Source organism: Phaseolus vulgaris, chromosome 5, assembly GCF_000499845.2.
Source record: "Phaseolus vulgaris cultivar G19833 chromosome 5, P. vulgaris v2.0, whole genome shotgun sequence".
Taxonomy (NCBI): Eukaryota; Viridiplantae; Streptophyta; class Magnoliopsida; order Fabales; family Fabaceae; genus Phaseolus; species Phaseolus vulgaris.
The window spans coordinates 838,231-853,929 of NC_023755.2; the positions used below are offsets into that span (position 1 = coordinate 838,231).

At 25.2% G+C, this 15,699-nt stretch overlaps 2 protein-coding genes across 2 annotated transcripts; one reads left to right on the forward strand and one right to left on the reverse strand.

Annotated features, from left to right (window-relative positions):
* Window positions 1-1,733: 1,733 nt before the first annotated feature.
* LOC137834653 (eugenol synthase 1-like) lies at window positions 1,734-5,276 on the forward strand. The gene is made up of 5 exons (XM_068642752.1): window positions 1,734-2,016; window positions 2,519-2,650; window positions 3,216-3,444; window positions 4,590-4,793; window positions 4,877-5,276. Exons 1-5 carry the CDS (start codon window positions 1,831-1,833, stop codon window positions 5,077-5,079), a joined length of 954 nt encoding a protein of 317 aa, XP_068498853.1. The 5' UTR covers window positions 1,734-1,830; the 3' UTR covers window positions 5,080-5,276.
* A 1,833-nt stretch (window positions 5,277-7,109) lies between these two features.
* LOC137836185 (eugenol synthase 1-like) lies at window positions 7,110-10,937 on the reverse strand. Its single transcript, XM_068645038.1, has 5 exons — window positions 10,737-10,937; window positions 10,115-10,246; window positions 8,248-8,476; window positions 7,923-8,126; window positions 7,110-7,346 (listed from the first exon to the last, which is right to left on the reverse strand). The coding sequence occupies exons 1-5, from the start codon at window positions 10,914-10,916 to the stop codon at window positions 7,147-7,149; spliced, it is 945 nt and encodes a 314-aa protein (XP_068501139.1). The 5' UTR covers window positions 10,917-10,937; the 3' UTR covers window positions 7,110-7,146.
* Window positions 10,938-15,699: the final 4,762 nt, after the last annotated feature.

Below are 15,699 nucleotides of genomic sequence, written 5' to 3' on the forward strand. Positions count from 1 at the left end.
TAGTTGATATGTTGAAAGGAAACAAACAATAATCACATAATGTTGCTTCTAGGACCGATTTAGTCATCGAAATTTCATTTGGTTTTTTAATTTTGGTGACTAAATTTATCTGCGACGAATTTAACGTTTCTAAATTTTGGTGACCAAATTTTTACGATCGATTTAACCATCGAAATTTCGGATGCAAATTAGCAACCACTTTATAATTCGGTCACTAAAGGATTTGTGACTAGGGTTTTCACTTCCATCTTTATTTCGTGAATACTTTGGTCATAAATGTGTTTAGCGACCGATTATAGTGATTTTAGCGACCGAATTTGGTGCTTGCTAAAAGTGATTTTATTTTAGTGATTATATTAAAAAATGAATTTTAATTTTAATTCAACCTTACAAAACTGAATCATAAAGTAAAATTAGTTATATACTATAAAATATATTTATTTCAAGTCATATATAAAATTTTTAACATTCTAAATTACAGAAATTTTTAAAAAAATCTACAAACTCGAATTAAAATAATATTTATTACTCTAAGAATATGTTTCTAGAAACAACTTTAGAGAAGAAAAATACGAAAACATAAAAGGAATTTTCTCATGAACTAAAATTAGTTTATTTGGTAGGAAATTAGATATATTGTCTATAAATGAATGATTTTGACTTGAGGAAATTGTTATTGTAATTTATAAAAATATAGTTTTTCTTACAACTCTCTGTGGCAAAATGTTATAAAAATAGATAAATAAATATCTTATACATTGTATACCATACCTTTTGCTAAACCCTAATCCAAATAGTTCCATGCAAAGTGGTACCATTAATTTTGATTTCTTCTTTATTGATGTTCAGTGATTGGTTGGTATCAATGACATGTGACACAATGTACATGTTATGTACGTGAGACCCACTTCTTCTGCTTTATTTTTAACTAAAAAATTATTAAATAACAATAAATTTTAGACATAAAAAATAATTAGTTACTATATTAACTAAATTAGATAAATTAAAAAATTATTAATATCTAAAGGAGTTTCTATTATTAATACAAATTTATAAAATAGTTTCTAAATTGGTATCTAACTTTTAGATACTAATTTAGAATCTAAAACATTGGTAGCTAAATATTAGTAATTACACTACAAGAAAATCATGAAATAGAAACCAATTTTAGAGACAAAAAATAATTAGTTGGAATAGTGACTAAATTAGAGACCATTTTAGAGACTAAATAAATTTTTGGTAGTATTAATGCTTATTTCACCATACAATAAGTGAAGAAGAGTATATATTTATAAACATCATTCGTCCAATATGGTCTAGTCCCCCCATATTTTTGTATTTTTTTTTTGTTAATAATATTTTTTTCATGTGATGACAAATGATTGTTGTTACTTGAGGTGTTAGCCTAGCTGAGATGTCAAGTTGCATAGTGATGCCTAATATGAAAACTTTTAAAAAAAAAAACTATTGAACTTGAAACGAGTACTTATACCTCCCCCACACATTAAGTGCCATATGGCACCACGTGTTATACATCCCCACACATTAAGTGCCATATGGCACCACTTGTTTTCTTAATTAATATTCAGTGGTTGATAAGTAGGTATCAATTAATGCATGTGATGATACAATACAATATTATGCATATGAGACCACTTGTTTTGCTTTATTCTTAATTGGTATTCATTGGGTTGGTATCAATATTAATAGCATGTAAAAAAGACATATGATATATATGCTAATAAAAGAAAACATTTGATAGAAAATATAGAATGTTATTTAAAGGGATAAGCTAAGCATTGATTTGGAAGAGAAGAGAAGAGTTGAAAAATGGAGAGAAAGAATAGAATAGTTGTATTTGGAGGAAGTGGTTACATAGGGAAGCATTTGGTGAAGGCAAGTATCTCTTTAGGTCATCCAACAATTGTCTACACTCGTCCTCTCACTTCACAAACTCTTCCTTCAAAGACACAACTTTACAAGGATTTCACTTCCATGGGAGTCACACTTATACAGGTCATATATATACTTATTTGTATGAGACGATATTTGTTCTAGTAAAAAGTTAGTAACAAGTTTTTAGGAAAAGAAGTTCTTCGTTTCTATGCAATTTTGTACCTGCGTTGAATTACTTTAAAGTAATTTTTTTTATTGCTGATAAAAAAATAGTAATAATAATAAATGGAGATCCCACATCGACTTGAGATTAGAATATTTCATTGTATATAAGTGGGTGCAAACCTTACCCCATGAGTCGGTTTTATGGGGTTAAATTAGGCTTAAAGTCCACGTTGTAATATGGTATCAGAGCCTTGTCCCACACACGAACTGTCACTATAAGCGTGAGGTGGTGTGTTGGAGATCCCACATCGACTATAAGGTTGACTTAAGCTTAAAGTCCACTTCTTAATAATGCATTTAAATAATGTGGTGAAAGTGTATTGTTAATATATTTTTTCTTTGAAAAATAGATTTTTGATATGGTGATTTTCTAAAAGAGTGTAAAGTGCAAGCACAGGGAGAACTTGAGTATGAACAGATTCTGGAAGTGATTAAAGAAGCAGACATTGTGATAAGTGCATTGGCATACCCTCAAGTCATGGACCAACTCAAAATTATAGATGCCATCAAAGTTGCTGGAAATATAAAGGTACATTTTCCTCATTAATCATTACAAAATCCAAATTATATACCTCTTTCAAAATCTAATTATAATAAAATAATCTAAATATAAAGTTTGAGAATTCCATTTTCAGTACAAAATCTAATTAAAAGAAACACTCGTCTAAATAAATATTTGTTTTTTAAATAAAAACTTTTATGTTAGGTATCTTTATGCAACTTAACATCTTAGTTATGCTGACATCTCAAGTAACAACAATCATTTGTCATCGCATGAAAAAAGTATTATTAAAAAAGAAAAATCAAGAAAATACAAAAATATGGAGGAACTAGACCAAAACTCATATATTAACAAAAACGATACATAGGTAGATTATATATACCTATTCATAAAGAATTCTAAGAACAGATTAGATGACAACCTATTATATCAAAGAAAAGATTTTCTATATAAATAAATTTTAAATTAGCCAACTTATCAGTACACACATTCCTTTCATGAAAAATATGGATAATCCTAAACCTGATTTCCCCAGTAATTAAATATTTGTTTATTTGAGTATTTGAGTTAGTTTTGTGCATTGGTATTGCAGAGATTTGTTCCATCAGGATTTGGAGCAGAAGAAGAAAGAACAAAGCCTCTTCCTCCATTTGAAGTTTTATTGGAAAAGAAAATGAAAATTAGAAGAGAAATTGAAGCTGCTGGAATTCCTTACACTTCTATTAATGGAAATTGTTTTGCTGCATATTTTGTCAATTATTTGCTTCGTCCATATGAAGATGTGAAGGATATTGTAGTCTATGGTAATGGTGAAGCCAAAGGTATCAAATCTCACAAATTAACTATTTAAATTATTACCATTAATACAAATATACAGATCTTATTTTCTTTTTGCAATATATATTAATTATCACCTCAAAATCAATAAATTTAAAAATATTATTCATTTTAGTTTGTATTTAAGTTGACTAATGGGCACATGCATGCATTCACAAAAATGTAATTGCTTTTGGTTTGACCTAATGTTATATTTTTTTGCTACTTCACTATCATTGTTTTTCTATATTTTACTCAGTTTTTTTTTTAATAAAATTTTTTAAAGTAACAACAATCATTTTTCATCACATAAAAAAAATATTATTAAAAATTAAAAATAAAATACAAAAAATAAGGTTTATACCAAAACTTATATATTAATAAAAATAATACATAGGTAGATTATATCTATTTTTAAAGAATTCTAACAACATTATATATATATCATATTTTTTAATATTTGTACCTTGATATGTTAAATGTATAACAAAGTAATGATATGTTTCTTAAAAAACATTATTACTAGTTTTTGAAAATGGACTTTTTTTTATTAACCCAAATAGAAAAATGTGTAAAAATTAAAAAAAAAACGAATAAAATGTGTGAAAATTGAAATTTTGATGGTAAAATGAATAGTAAAATAAAATCTCAGAAAATAATAATAAAATATGAGCAAACCCTGCTTTATTTTGTTGCAAAAATATTAAGTGGTAGCATGCAATGATACTATTCTGTATATTACTATTAGCAATATTAATTGCATGCAACTAGTAAAAAAATCTTTAAATTCAAATCAATTTTAAAGATAAATAATAATTAGTTGTTATATTGATAAAATTATATATTATTTTAAAAATTAAAAAAATTATTAATATTTAAATTAATTTTTAGTTTTGATAAATAATTTTTAAATTAGTATCTAATTAGTTACCTAAATTTTAGCTACTAATTATTTAGATCATAAAGTTAGTATTTAAAATCTTGATATCTAATTATATACCAATTTAAAAATTATTTATCAATAATAAAAATTAATTTAGATATTAATAATTTTTTTAGTCTCTTTGTTAATATAACAATTAATATAACAGTGTTTTTCTTTGGTTAATATAAATTTGTTTATACTCTGATTAAAATTTGTGTTGATTAGCTGTGCTAAATTACGAAGAAGACATTGCTATGTTCACTGTTAAAGCAGCAAATGATCCAAGAACACTCAATAAAGTGCTTATTTGTCGTCCTCCAAAGAATATCATATCACAGAATGAGTTGATATCACTGTGGGAGCAAAAATGTGGTCACACTTTTACCAAGACTTTTCTTTTGGAGGAAGAACTAGTGAAACAATCAGAGAGTAAGAAAATTTATTAACTTGTACTTAGCTTTTGTGAGATTCCTAATGGTAAAGTTTTTTTTGTGTGAGCATATAATGTGCAGGTTTACCTCCTCCACACAATATTCCAGTTTCTATCCTTCACAGTGTATTTGCAAGAGGGGATCTGATGAAGTTTGAGATTGGAGAAGATGAGCTTGAAGCTTCACAGTTATATCCTGATTATAACTATACCTCCATTGATGAACTTCTTCATATTTTTAGGGTTCATCCTTTACCTCCTCCTCCATATGCTGCTTTTGAATGAACTTCTTTTGTATTTATATAATATATATACATAAAGTTTAAGCTTCAAATTTCATGTAAACTATTCAAGAAATGTTGTCTAAATAAGATTTGGTCGAGTTTTTAAATCATGTAATAAAGATGGTGTTTTTATCTTTTGATCGCATGGACTTAGGTCACACCACCATGGAGAATAAAGTTTTGAGATCAATTGAAGATGTTTATCTCGAATTCCACTCACAACATGTGATTCGAGGGTTAAATATAGTTTTTCTTATTGTATTACAATACAGAATTGGTTTTTGTGTTTGATTTAAACTTTAGATCATCGAAATGTTTGTAGCATGAAAACGATTGGAATGCATCCTTAATACGAGACGACATTAAAAATTTTTTACGTGATGAATGAAGTTCCAGTATGGATTATATTATATTATTATAACATTCACAACAGTAATAAATAATCTTAACCTGAACTTTCATGTTGATGTGAACAACGACTATCACTGACGTGAATGTTATAATATAATACATGTCAAAAAAAGTTAATGTCATATGTGGTCAAAGGCCCATTCCAATCATTGTCATACTAAAGACACCTCGATGGTCTAAAGTTTAGATTAAAAATGAAGATCAATTTCGCGATATAGTACAGAGACAAAAGAACATATTTAACTTATAAAACAATGGTAAGATTCTAAGATTGAATCAATCAAGAGTCTGTTCAAAAAACTTAATGGTGTTGAATATAAGAAAGAACACATTAATCATTTTGACTCTTATGATATTCGAAATGTAAAGGATATTTGATGTCCTTTATACCATATAACTCTATATCTGTACATTATATTTTTTTAGAGGTTAAAAGAAAATCCATTATCCATTATTCATCTTGTTCACTTACAAGTAAATTTATCCAATTCATTCACTACAAAAAATATAAAAAAAAAAAATTGATTGAAGGAAATGCATTTATTTCAATGATAATTTGTATCAAAACCATGATTTTTCTTTTTCATAGTAGCCAAGGTTACCCAATATAAAAAGGTGAGAAAAGAAAGAAAAAAATAAAACAACAATTAAATTAAGTTTGACTGATATAATTGATTAAGTTAAAAAACAGTACAAAACAAAAATATTGAAAACAAAAAGAAAAATATTGAAAACAAAAAGAAAAGGCAAAGGCAAACCAAGTATTAAAAAAGAGGTTTTTACGGTGGCTCAAAGAAAAGTCTGGATTTGGATTACTAGTAAAAAAAAAATTGCAGAATTCACTTAGTCTGATTGGTGTCTGAAACCTCTAGTATGTATAAATTTTTTTAAATAGATTTGTTTAATTTATTTTTGTATGTCTCTCTAACTCCTTGTTTTAGGAAGGAAAAAGTTGTATGTTTTACAAAATGGTCTTAAGCAATTTGTCCTCCTAAGTGGAGTAAGGAGCTTGTTTACATAAAGAGCATTTATCTCTTATTTTAGAATAAAGAGACTCTAAGGAGGAATATTAGTGATGTGAAAAGGAATACCTATGATTTTTGTTGAGATCGTGGTATATTCAATTGATGCAATATTTGTAAAGGGGATTTTTATAAGTTCCCCTAATTGTTGGCGGTTTATGCTTAGTGATTTGTTTATGTTTTATGTTTTTCATGAGTTTGACATGTTGATGTACTCTGATTGTTGATAAGGGTGAACTTCTTTGGATGTGTTGTTTTTTAGATAAGGGTTAGTTGATAGTTTTTGTTGGGAGTTTGGAATAGGTTCGGATGTAAAACTCTATCTTATTTTATTTATTTATTTTTGTATAAGGATTGAGTCACCTTCAAGTAATTTATATTTATTTATTTAATATATTTTTTTTTATATAAAAAAATAAATGAATTAAAATAAGTATTTAAGGAATGCTTTAATCGTATTAAAAAAAATTACTCCCATCTTAAAACACAAGCAAAAAAATTGTTGCTTCTATAAACAACCACAAACCCATAAACTTTATAGCAGAATAAAAACTGAATTCCATTTGGTTTAAGTCCTTAAACTTGATACCACAAGACACATCCAAAAGAGGTAGTTTATGGAATTTGAAATAAGTTCATCCAAAAGAAGCAGATGCAGGAGTTGGAGGATCAACAAGAAAAATGTCAAGAACTTCATCAATGGAAGTATAATTATAATCAGGATATAGCAATGAAGCTTCAAGTTCATCTTCTCCAATCTCAAAGCTCACAAGGTCTCCTCTCACAAAGACACTATGAATTATGGAAACTGGAATATTGTGGGGAGAGGGCAAACCTGCAAGATGGATCATATGGAAAAGAAACTTTACCATTACAAAAGATCAAACCACTCAAACATCAAAACTTTTATTTGCTAAATACTATGCATAAAGTCAAATCAATTTTCTAAAAAAATTGCGATGCAAAACATAGCCATAATATAAGATAAAGAAGGTATTTACATGTAAGTTCGGACACCGACTCTCGTATTACACTTGTAAGATATGTATCGGTGAAGTGTCAAATTCAAAAAATATTTGTTAGATTTCTGACCATTCTAGCACGGTTCTAACACAATTTTAGAAAGGAGAAATACATTAATTTTCTAAAAACTAAAATTTATTGTATAAAATTTTATTATGAAAATAAAGAACAAATCCTTTTGAACCATCCACGAGAAATATCTTTTGTTAAAAAAACTGAAACATACTTGTGCACATAAATCTTTATTGTCAATTTATAATTCATAATTATATAAGATATGTAGATTTGTGTCCCTCCTACATTTTATAAATTATACGTATTTTCGTATCTATGTCTGTGTCATATCATTGTCCGTGTCAGAAAGAGATTGACAAATAAATTGAGTTACTCTGTGAGAGATTGACAAGTTGTTCCTCAGCAATGAAAGTTTTGGTAAAAGTTTGAGAACACTTTTGCTCCCAAAATGATATCAACTCATTTTGTGATATGATATTCTTTGGAGGACGACAAGTAAGCACTCTATTAAGTGTTCTTGGATCATTTGCAGCTTTAACAGTCAACATGGCAATGTCTTCTTCGTAATTTAGCACAGCTAATCAACACAAAATTTAATCAAATTAATATTACAAAAATAAAAACACATCATGCAAATTTTGTTGATTAATTTGAATAAATGAAAAGTATTATGTGGGTAGTTTATGAGATTTTATTACCTTTGGCTTCACCATTGCCATAAACATTAATATTGTTGAGATTCTGATGTGGATGAAGCAAATAGTTAATGAAGTATGCAGCAAAACAATTTGCATAGATAGCAGTGTAAGGGATTCCAGCACTTTCAATTTTCTTTCTAATTTTTCTTTTCTCATCAAGAACAGCTTGGAATGGAGGAAGAGGATTTATTCTATCTTCTTCTGCACCAAACCCTGTTGGAATGAATCTCTGCAACACAGAATTTGGTAACAAAAACTTTGGTTGTTAATTAGATACCAATTTAGAAACCATTTAACAATAATATAAGCTAATTTAAAAACCAAATTTTTTTTAGTCTCTTATTTAGTCACTATAATTTTTTATTTTTTTTTAAAATTGGTTTCTATTTCATGATTTTCTTGTAGTGATATATTTATGCACATAATAAAAGTTTAAAGTTTATTTCATAGTTGAGTTGTCCTGGTAGGTGATGAAATATTATTGGTTAGATTAGATAAGCAATTGTTTTTTCTAAACAAAGTTACATTTTCTTTAGGTTTAAAATAGATAGTAATATTTATTAAATTTTTAATAATATAAAAATTGCATAATTTCTAATTTTTAAAAGTTGTTTATCTCTTTCTTATAATTTCAGTAAAATGATATTCATTCTTTTATATTTTCAAAAAAATCTCACTCACTTTCTGTATTTTACTTAAAATAATACATCTTAAAATTTAATTAAAAAGGGAAATATGAAGCAATAAAGTTTTAAAATAAAAAATAACATGATTTATTTATAGAAAATTAAACCCACACCAACTCTAAGGTACTTTTTCTCACATTTATACCTTTTCCAATTTAGAATAAACATGTACATGTCCATTATGTTATTAATAAAATAACACCCAAACTCCTTATTTTATTTTTATCTATATTTGTAATTTTTTATGAAATATTTAAATTTTTATTAAATCATATTTAAATATAATAGTGAGTTTATAAATTTAATCATATATATTGTTACAATTATTTATTTTATATTAAAGCAATGTCTTCTAAAAAGTGTACTTTTGTATATTGTTGTAAGACAATTTAGAATTGAGTGGTAGTATAAAATCTTTTAGATATTGTTAGAGTATAATAATTATTCTTTTTGAATTTTATAAACAAAAATATTTAATTTTTTATTTCAAACTTTATTTTTTTTAAGCTTAATTAATATGTTACTTTTAAATAAAATAAAATAAGTAATTATTTAATGTAATGTACTTATGGGAGGGAACAGGGTATAGATGCTGTGAGTTATAACAGCATGGGTTGGGTTGGGAGACTTTATTGTTTGTACTTATCCCATAAATATTTTAATATATTCATTCATTCATTAATTATTTATAAAAATAAATAAATAGTGTTGGGAAACTTTAATTTCAAAAAAAAATATATTTACTTACATAATTTAAAATAAATAATTAGAATTAAAAATATTAAAAAAATTTAAAAAGTTGTTAATAGTTACTCGAATTAGTTCACAAATTTGAGCACATTTTTCTTACCAGAAAAGAATAATAATAATACATGTCACCTATTCCATTTAAAAGAAAAATCCAATAATTTTGTTAAAACCTACCAACAAATACACACAAAAAAAACAATACCAATAAATCTATTTACACAAATTATAAACTATCATAAACTTATAATCATAACTAAACTCAAAAACGGATCAAGACATCAATAAGAAAAATAAATTTAAGTAATTTTTATACTTTAGATAAAAAATATCACTCTTGGATTAACATAATAATCCAAAAAAATAAAGATTTGTGAAGTGATTAGCAATATTCTTTGTCAATAAAAGAAATATTAATGAAAATGTTCTTACACCTTTATATTACCAGCAACTTTGATAGCTTCTATGATTTTGAGTTGTTCCATAAGTAGAGGGAGTGGAAGTGCACAAATCACAATGTCTACTTCTTTAATCACACCCAAAATTTGCTCATGCTCAAGTTCTCCCTGCTCCACCAATTAACACTCATTAGGAAAATTAGAGAAACTACATAATATTCTTAAAAAAAATTATTAAAAAATTAAAATTAACCTTATTCCAACCTATTTATTAAAATAAAAAGTATTATATATATAGATAACCTATCTTATAATAAGATTGAAGTAATCCTAAAATATTCTTTTTTTTCATTTTTTAAATATATCATAATTTAGTCATATCTTTAAATTGGTTTATCTGAGTAGCTAAGCCATATATATTTAGAATTAGGTATCGTGTAAATTTTGTAATACGGTCGGAATATCTCTAAAATATTTCAATTAATTTACTATTTTGTACTAATAAAAGAAGTCAAATATTTAAATAACGTAGAATCTAAAGAAAAAATGGAGATTTGAATAGAAATTATACGAGTTGTAACATTCCTTAAATACTTCAATTTATTAATTTTTTTTTACTGATAAAAAAAAGTTCTTTTTAAGAGAGAATGAAGATAACCTGAACAAGTGTGACTCCCATGGAGATGAAATCCTTGTAAAGTTGTGTCTTGGAAGGAAGAGTTTGTGAAGGACGAGTGTAGAGAATTGTTGGATGACCTAAAGAGATACTTGCCTTCACCAAATGCTTCCCTATGTAACCACTTCCTCCAAATACAACTATTCTATTCTTTCTCTCCATTCTTCAATTTTTCTCTTCTATTCCAAATCAATGCCTAGCTTAACCCTTTAAATAACATTCTACATTGTTTCTCACATGCTTTTTTTAATCACTCATACGTATCACATGTCTTTTCTACCAACTTTTCAATCACCAATTAATACACTACAATAAAATTGTGAAATAGAAACTAATTTTAGTGACCAAAATAATTAGTTACTATATTGATTAAATTAGAGATCATTTTATAAACTAAAAAAATAATTGGTATCTAGAGTAGTTTCTATTACTAATAAAAATTTATAAAATAGTTTCTAAATTGATATCTCAATTAACCAGCAATGTTTTAGCTACTAATATCTAAATTAACTACTAATATTTAGCTACCAATGTTTTAGATTCTAAATCCGTCTCTAAAAATTAGTAGTTAATCGTTAGATACCAATTTTTATTAATAATAGAAACCACTTTAGATATCAATAAATTTTTAATGTCTAGAATAACATCTACACTACGAGAAAATCATGAAATAGAAACTAATTTTTAGAGACCAAAATAATTAGTTACAGTAGAAACTAAAATAGAGACCATTTTAGAAACTAAAAAAAAATGGTTTCTAAATTAGTTTCTATTATTTTTTATTATTGTTAAATAGTTTCTAAATTGGTATCTAATTAGCAACTAAGATTTTAACTACCAATTATTTAGTTTCTAAATTTGGTAGCAAAAACCTTGGTTGCTAATTAGATACCAATTTAAAAACTATTTAACAATAATAGAAACTAATTTAGAAACCAAATTTCTTTTTAGTTTCTAAAATGGTCTCTAATTTAGTTACTATTGCAATTAATTATTTTGGTTTCTACAAATTGGTTTCTATTTCATGATTTTCTTGTAGTGCTATTTTAGTTAATATAGTGACTAATTATTTTTTATGTCTAAAATTTATTGTTATTTAATGATTTTTGTAGTTAAAAATAAAGCATAAGAAGTGGGTCTCACGTACATAACATGTACATTGTGTCACATGTGATTGATACCCACCAACCAATCACTGAACATCAATAAAGAAGAAATCAAAATCAATGGTACCACTTGCATGGTGGAACTATTTGGATTAGGGTTCGGCAAAAGGTATGGTATACAATGTATAACATATTTATTTATCTATTTTTATAAAATTTTAACTATATTTTTATAAATTACAATAACAATTTCCTCAAGTCAAAATCATTCATTTACAGACAATATATCTAATTTCCTACCAAATAAACTAATTTTAGTTCATGAGAAAATTCATTTTATGTTTTCGTATATTTCTTCTCTAAAGTTGTTTCTAGAAACATATTCTTAGAGCAATAAATATTATTTTAATTTGAGTTTGTAGATTTTTTAAAAATTTTTGTAATTTAGAATGTTAGAAAATTTTATATCGACTTGAAATAAATATATTTTATAGTATATAGCTAATTTTACTTTATGATTGAGTTTGGTAAGATTGAACTAAACTCAAAATCTATTTTTTAATATGATCACTAAAAAAAATCACTTTTAGCGACCATCAAATTTGGTTGTTAAAAGCATTATAATCAGTCGTTAAACACATCTGCGACCAAAATAGTCACCAAATAAAGATGGAAGTGAAAACCCTAATCACAAAGCCTTTAGCTACTGAATTATAAAGTGGTCGCTAATTTGCAACCAAAATTTCGATGGCTAACTCGATCGCCGGAAATTTGGTTACCAAAATTCAGAAACGCTAAATTCATCGCAGATAAATTTAGTCACCAAAATCAGAAACCAAATTAGCAACCAAAATTTCGATAGCTAAATCAATGGGAGAAAATTTGGTCTGCAACATTGTAAATATTGTTTTTCTCAATCTCTATGACTTGTTCCTACGGAATCGAAATCGAAAACATTAAAAATAAGAAATAGAATCATCTCATTTGATTCGTTCTCAATTTTCTCTGCAGCATATCAACTATTTTCCTATAAATTTGATAGATATTAATAAAAAGACCATTTTAGATTGCATATATGAGCTATTATACAAGATATATTTATTACTATTATTATTTTGTTATTGATTAAAAAAATGATCTTATCATCTCTGCAAAAAAAAAAAAACAGCACCTCTTTTGATGAGGGTGCAGATTGGTGATTGAATGACATAGTAGAAGCATGGTGGCGATGCAGAGCCCTTGGCACAACATTCATCAGCTACCTAATAAAATAAACAGCAGCCACTCTTATCAGAAGAACCATACTTCTTGGGAACTTCAACTTCAACATTTCACTTCTTCCAATTAAAAACCAACAACTTCATAAACTTAAATGATTTCTTTCCACACGTAACTCTCCATCTTCTTCTTCCATAGACGAAGGTTCAGTGCTACTACACTTATTTATATTATTAATAAAAATTTATAAAATAATTTTTAAATTATATCTAAATTAGCTATCTAAATTTTAGTTACTAATATTTTACATTCTAAATTAGTCTCTAAAAGACTAATAAAAATTAATTTGAAATATAAGGTAGTAAGTAGTTAAAATTTTGGTAACTAAAGGTTATGTTGAAGATCTCACATCAACTACATATGAGGACAATCTATTGTATATAAGTGGGTGCAAACCTCAATTTCATGAGTTGATTTTATGAAGTTGAGTTAGGTTTAAAGTCCATGTTAGATATCAATTTAAAATCTATTTTATAAATTTTTATTAATAATAGAAACTACTTTAAATATCAATAATTTTTTTAGTAATTTAGTCAAATAATAACTAATTATTTTAATTTTTAAAATTATTTTTTATTTAATAATTTTTTTTCAGTACACTTATTAAAAAGCCAATTTTAACTTCCTTGACATGAACCAGTTCAAAATCCATCTGCTCCTGCTCCAACTCCTCAAGCTAGTTCAATTTTTTTATCAGTAAAAAATAATATATACATATCCAGATGAGGGATCGTATATATTATAGTACATATAGAAGCTAACCAGTATAAGATACGTAGATTATATAATTATAACTGTGCTAAAAAATTTAATACCAATTAAAATATTTTTTAAAAAACGAGTTTAGAATCATTATTAATATAAGTGTTGTTAAAGAAATAGCAGTTTAAAACTATCATTAAGAATTATGATCATAAACGTCAAATACATAAATGTGAAAGCGAATGTTTCATCTTGGATCGTGATTTGTACTTTATTTCAATCTTACAATTTCTCGACCACTTATAATGATTATTTTAGCATGAACCCTAATTCTCATTGTATGTGTGGTCCATTTTTATGTCTATCTAACATTCATCCAATCAAATCTCAACACAACTTTTACAAATTATCTTATTTCGTATAACATCATAAACACAAATATTCTAATACTATTTTGAATAAAATATATATATATATATATATAAAATACATAATTGCATATGCAAATTCAAAATTGAGATGTGTTTTTCGGATATGATCATCGGTAGCACAGGAATGTCTTTCTGACACTAAGATCTGAAAGCTTTTTTCTCATTCCGGATAACATTTCATAGTATATAAGTAAATACAAACACTATTTCATAAACTGATTATAGTATATAAGTAAATACAAACACCATTTCATAAACTGATTTTTATAAAGATGAATTAAGCTTCAAATCCGCTTTTTCATTTCTGAAAAACTATATAACAATGGAGGAAGTGAATGATATTGATGATGATGAAGACAATCAATTATTCCTTTTTGTTTTTGGTTTTTGTTCATATTTGGAAAACAAGGTTCTTGATTTGATAGTAGGAGTGAAAATTGTTTTTGGATGTGTTGGAGAAGATAATGTGATGAATTTTGTGGTATTGAGTGAGTTGAAGAAGACACATGCTAGAATACAAACTATTGACAATTGACACAATACTATGCAAAATCATAGGATAGAATAAATTGAAAAGGTTAGCTTATTTGAAGGTGGTTCCTGATAATTTTTTTTAAGTAAATCATTTATTAAATTATAAACAAATGAATAATTTTTTTAAAGAATAAAAAAATATATATATTAAAAAAAATATTATACATATGTGACTGTTATTTTTGAAAAGATAAAATATTTAATTATTTCAAAATCAAAATAATATTCAATTATTTATTTTATTAAAATAATTAATTAATTAATTTTATATTAAAATATTAATAATGTAAATACTGTACACTTTTTTTTCTTTTGAAAAAAAATACTATTATTTTAATAACTATTCAAATAAAAATATATTATTAATTTTTTTTGTTATTATTAAAATTAATTATAGTTTTTTTTAATTTTATTGTATGTAATTTTTTAAACTATGTAGATGATTTTTTATTGGAAAAAATGATTTGAATTTTAAAAAAAAAGTAGTTATTTAAAGGATAAAATTGTAAAAACTTAAATTTGTTATTTTTTTCAAATTCAAATTGTTCGTATTTTAAAATTAAAATTTTCAGTTTAAAATAAATAACTATCAAATTTATTATATTTTAATATTATAAAGGATAAAATTAGAAAACAAAATGTGTAAAAAAAATCCCTTTTATATATATTGTCATAGATGATATAAATATTTATAATTTATCATTAAATTTAATAATAATATTAATATTAATAATAATGATATTAATATCAATAATACTATTATTAATAATATTTTTAAAATAAGAATAATATTAATAATAATAATAAAGGTAATAATATTAATATTTAAAATAGTATATTATTAATGATAATAGTATTATTAATAATAACAGTATTAATAATATTAATAATAAT

What these genes read in the sequence shown, in the direction of transcription:
- LOC137834653 (XM_068642752.1), top strand. Translation starts at nt 1,831, where the DNA reads ATGGAGAGAAAGAATAGAATAGTTGTATTTGGAGGAAGTGGTTACATA. An exon ending in TGGGAGTCACACTTATACAG is followed by an intron (nt 2,017 to 2,518) that starts GTCATATATATA and finishes GTGCAAGCACAG; the next exon opens with GGAGAACTTGAGTATGAACA. An exon ending in TGGTAATGGTGAAGCCAAAG is followed by an intron (nt 3,445 to 4,589) that starts GTATCAAATCTC and finishes TGTGTTGATTAG; the next exon opens with CTGTGCTAAATTACGAAGAA.
- LOC137836185 (XM_068645038.1), bottom strand. Translation starts at nt 10,916, where the DNA reads ATGGAGAGAAAGAATAGAATAGTTGTATTTGGAGGAAGTGGTTACATA. An exon ending in AAGTTGCTGGTAATATAAAG is followed by an intron (nt 8,477 to 10,114) that starts GTGTAAGAACAT and finishes TCTGTGTTGCAG; the next exon opens with AGATTCATTCCAACAGGGTT. An exon ending in TGGCAATGGTGAAGCCAAAG is followed by an intron (nt 8,127 to 8,247) that starts GTAATAAAATCT and finishes TGTGTTGATTAG; the next exon opens with CTGTGCTAAATTACGAAGAA.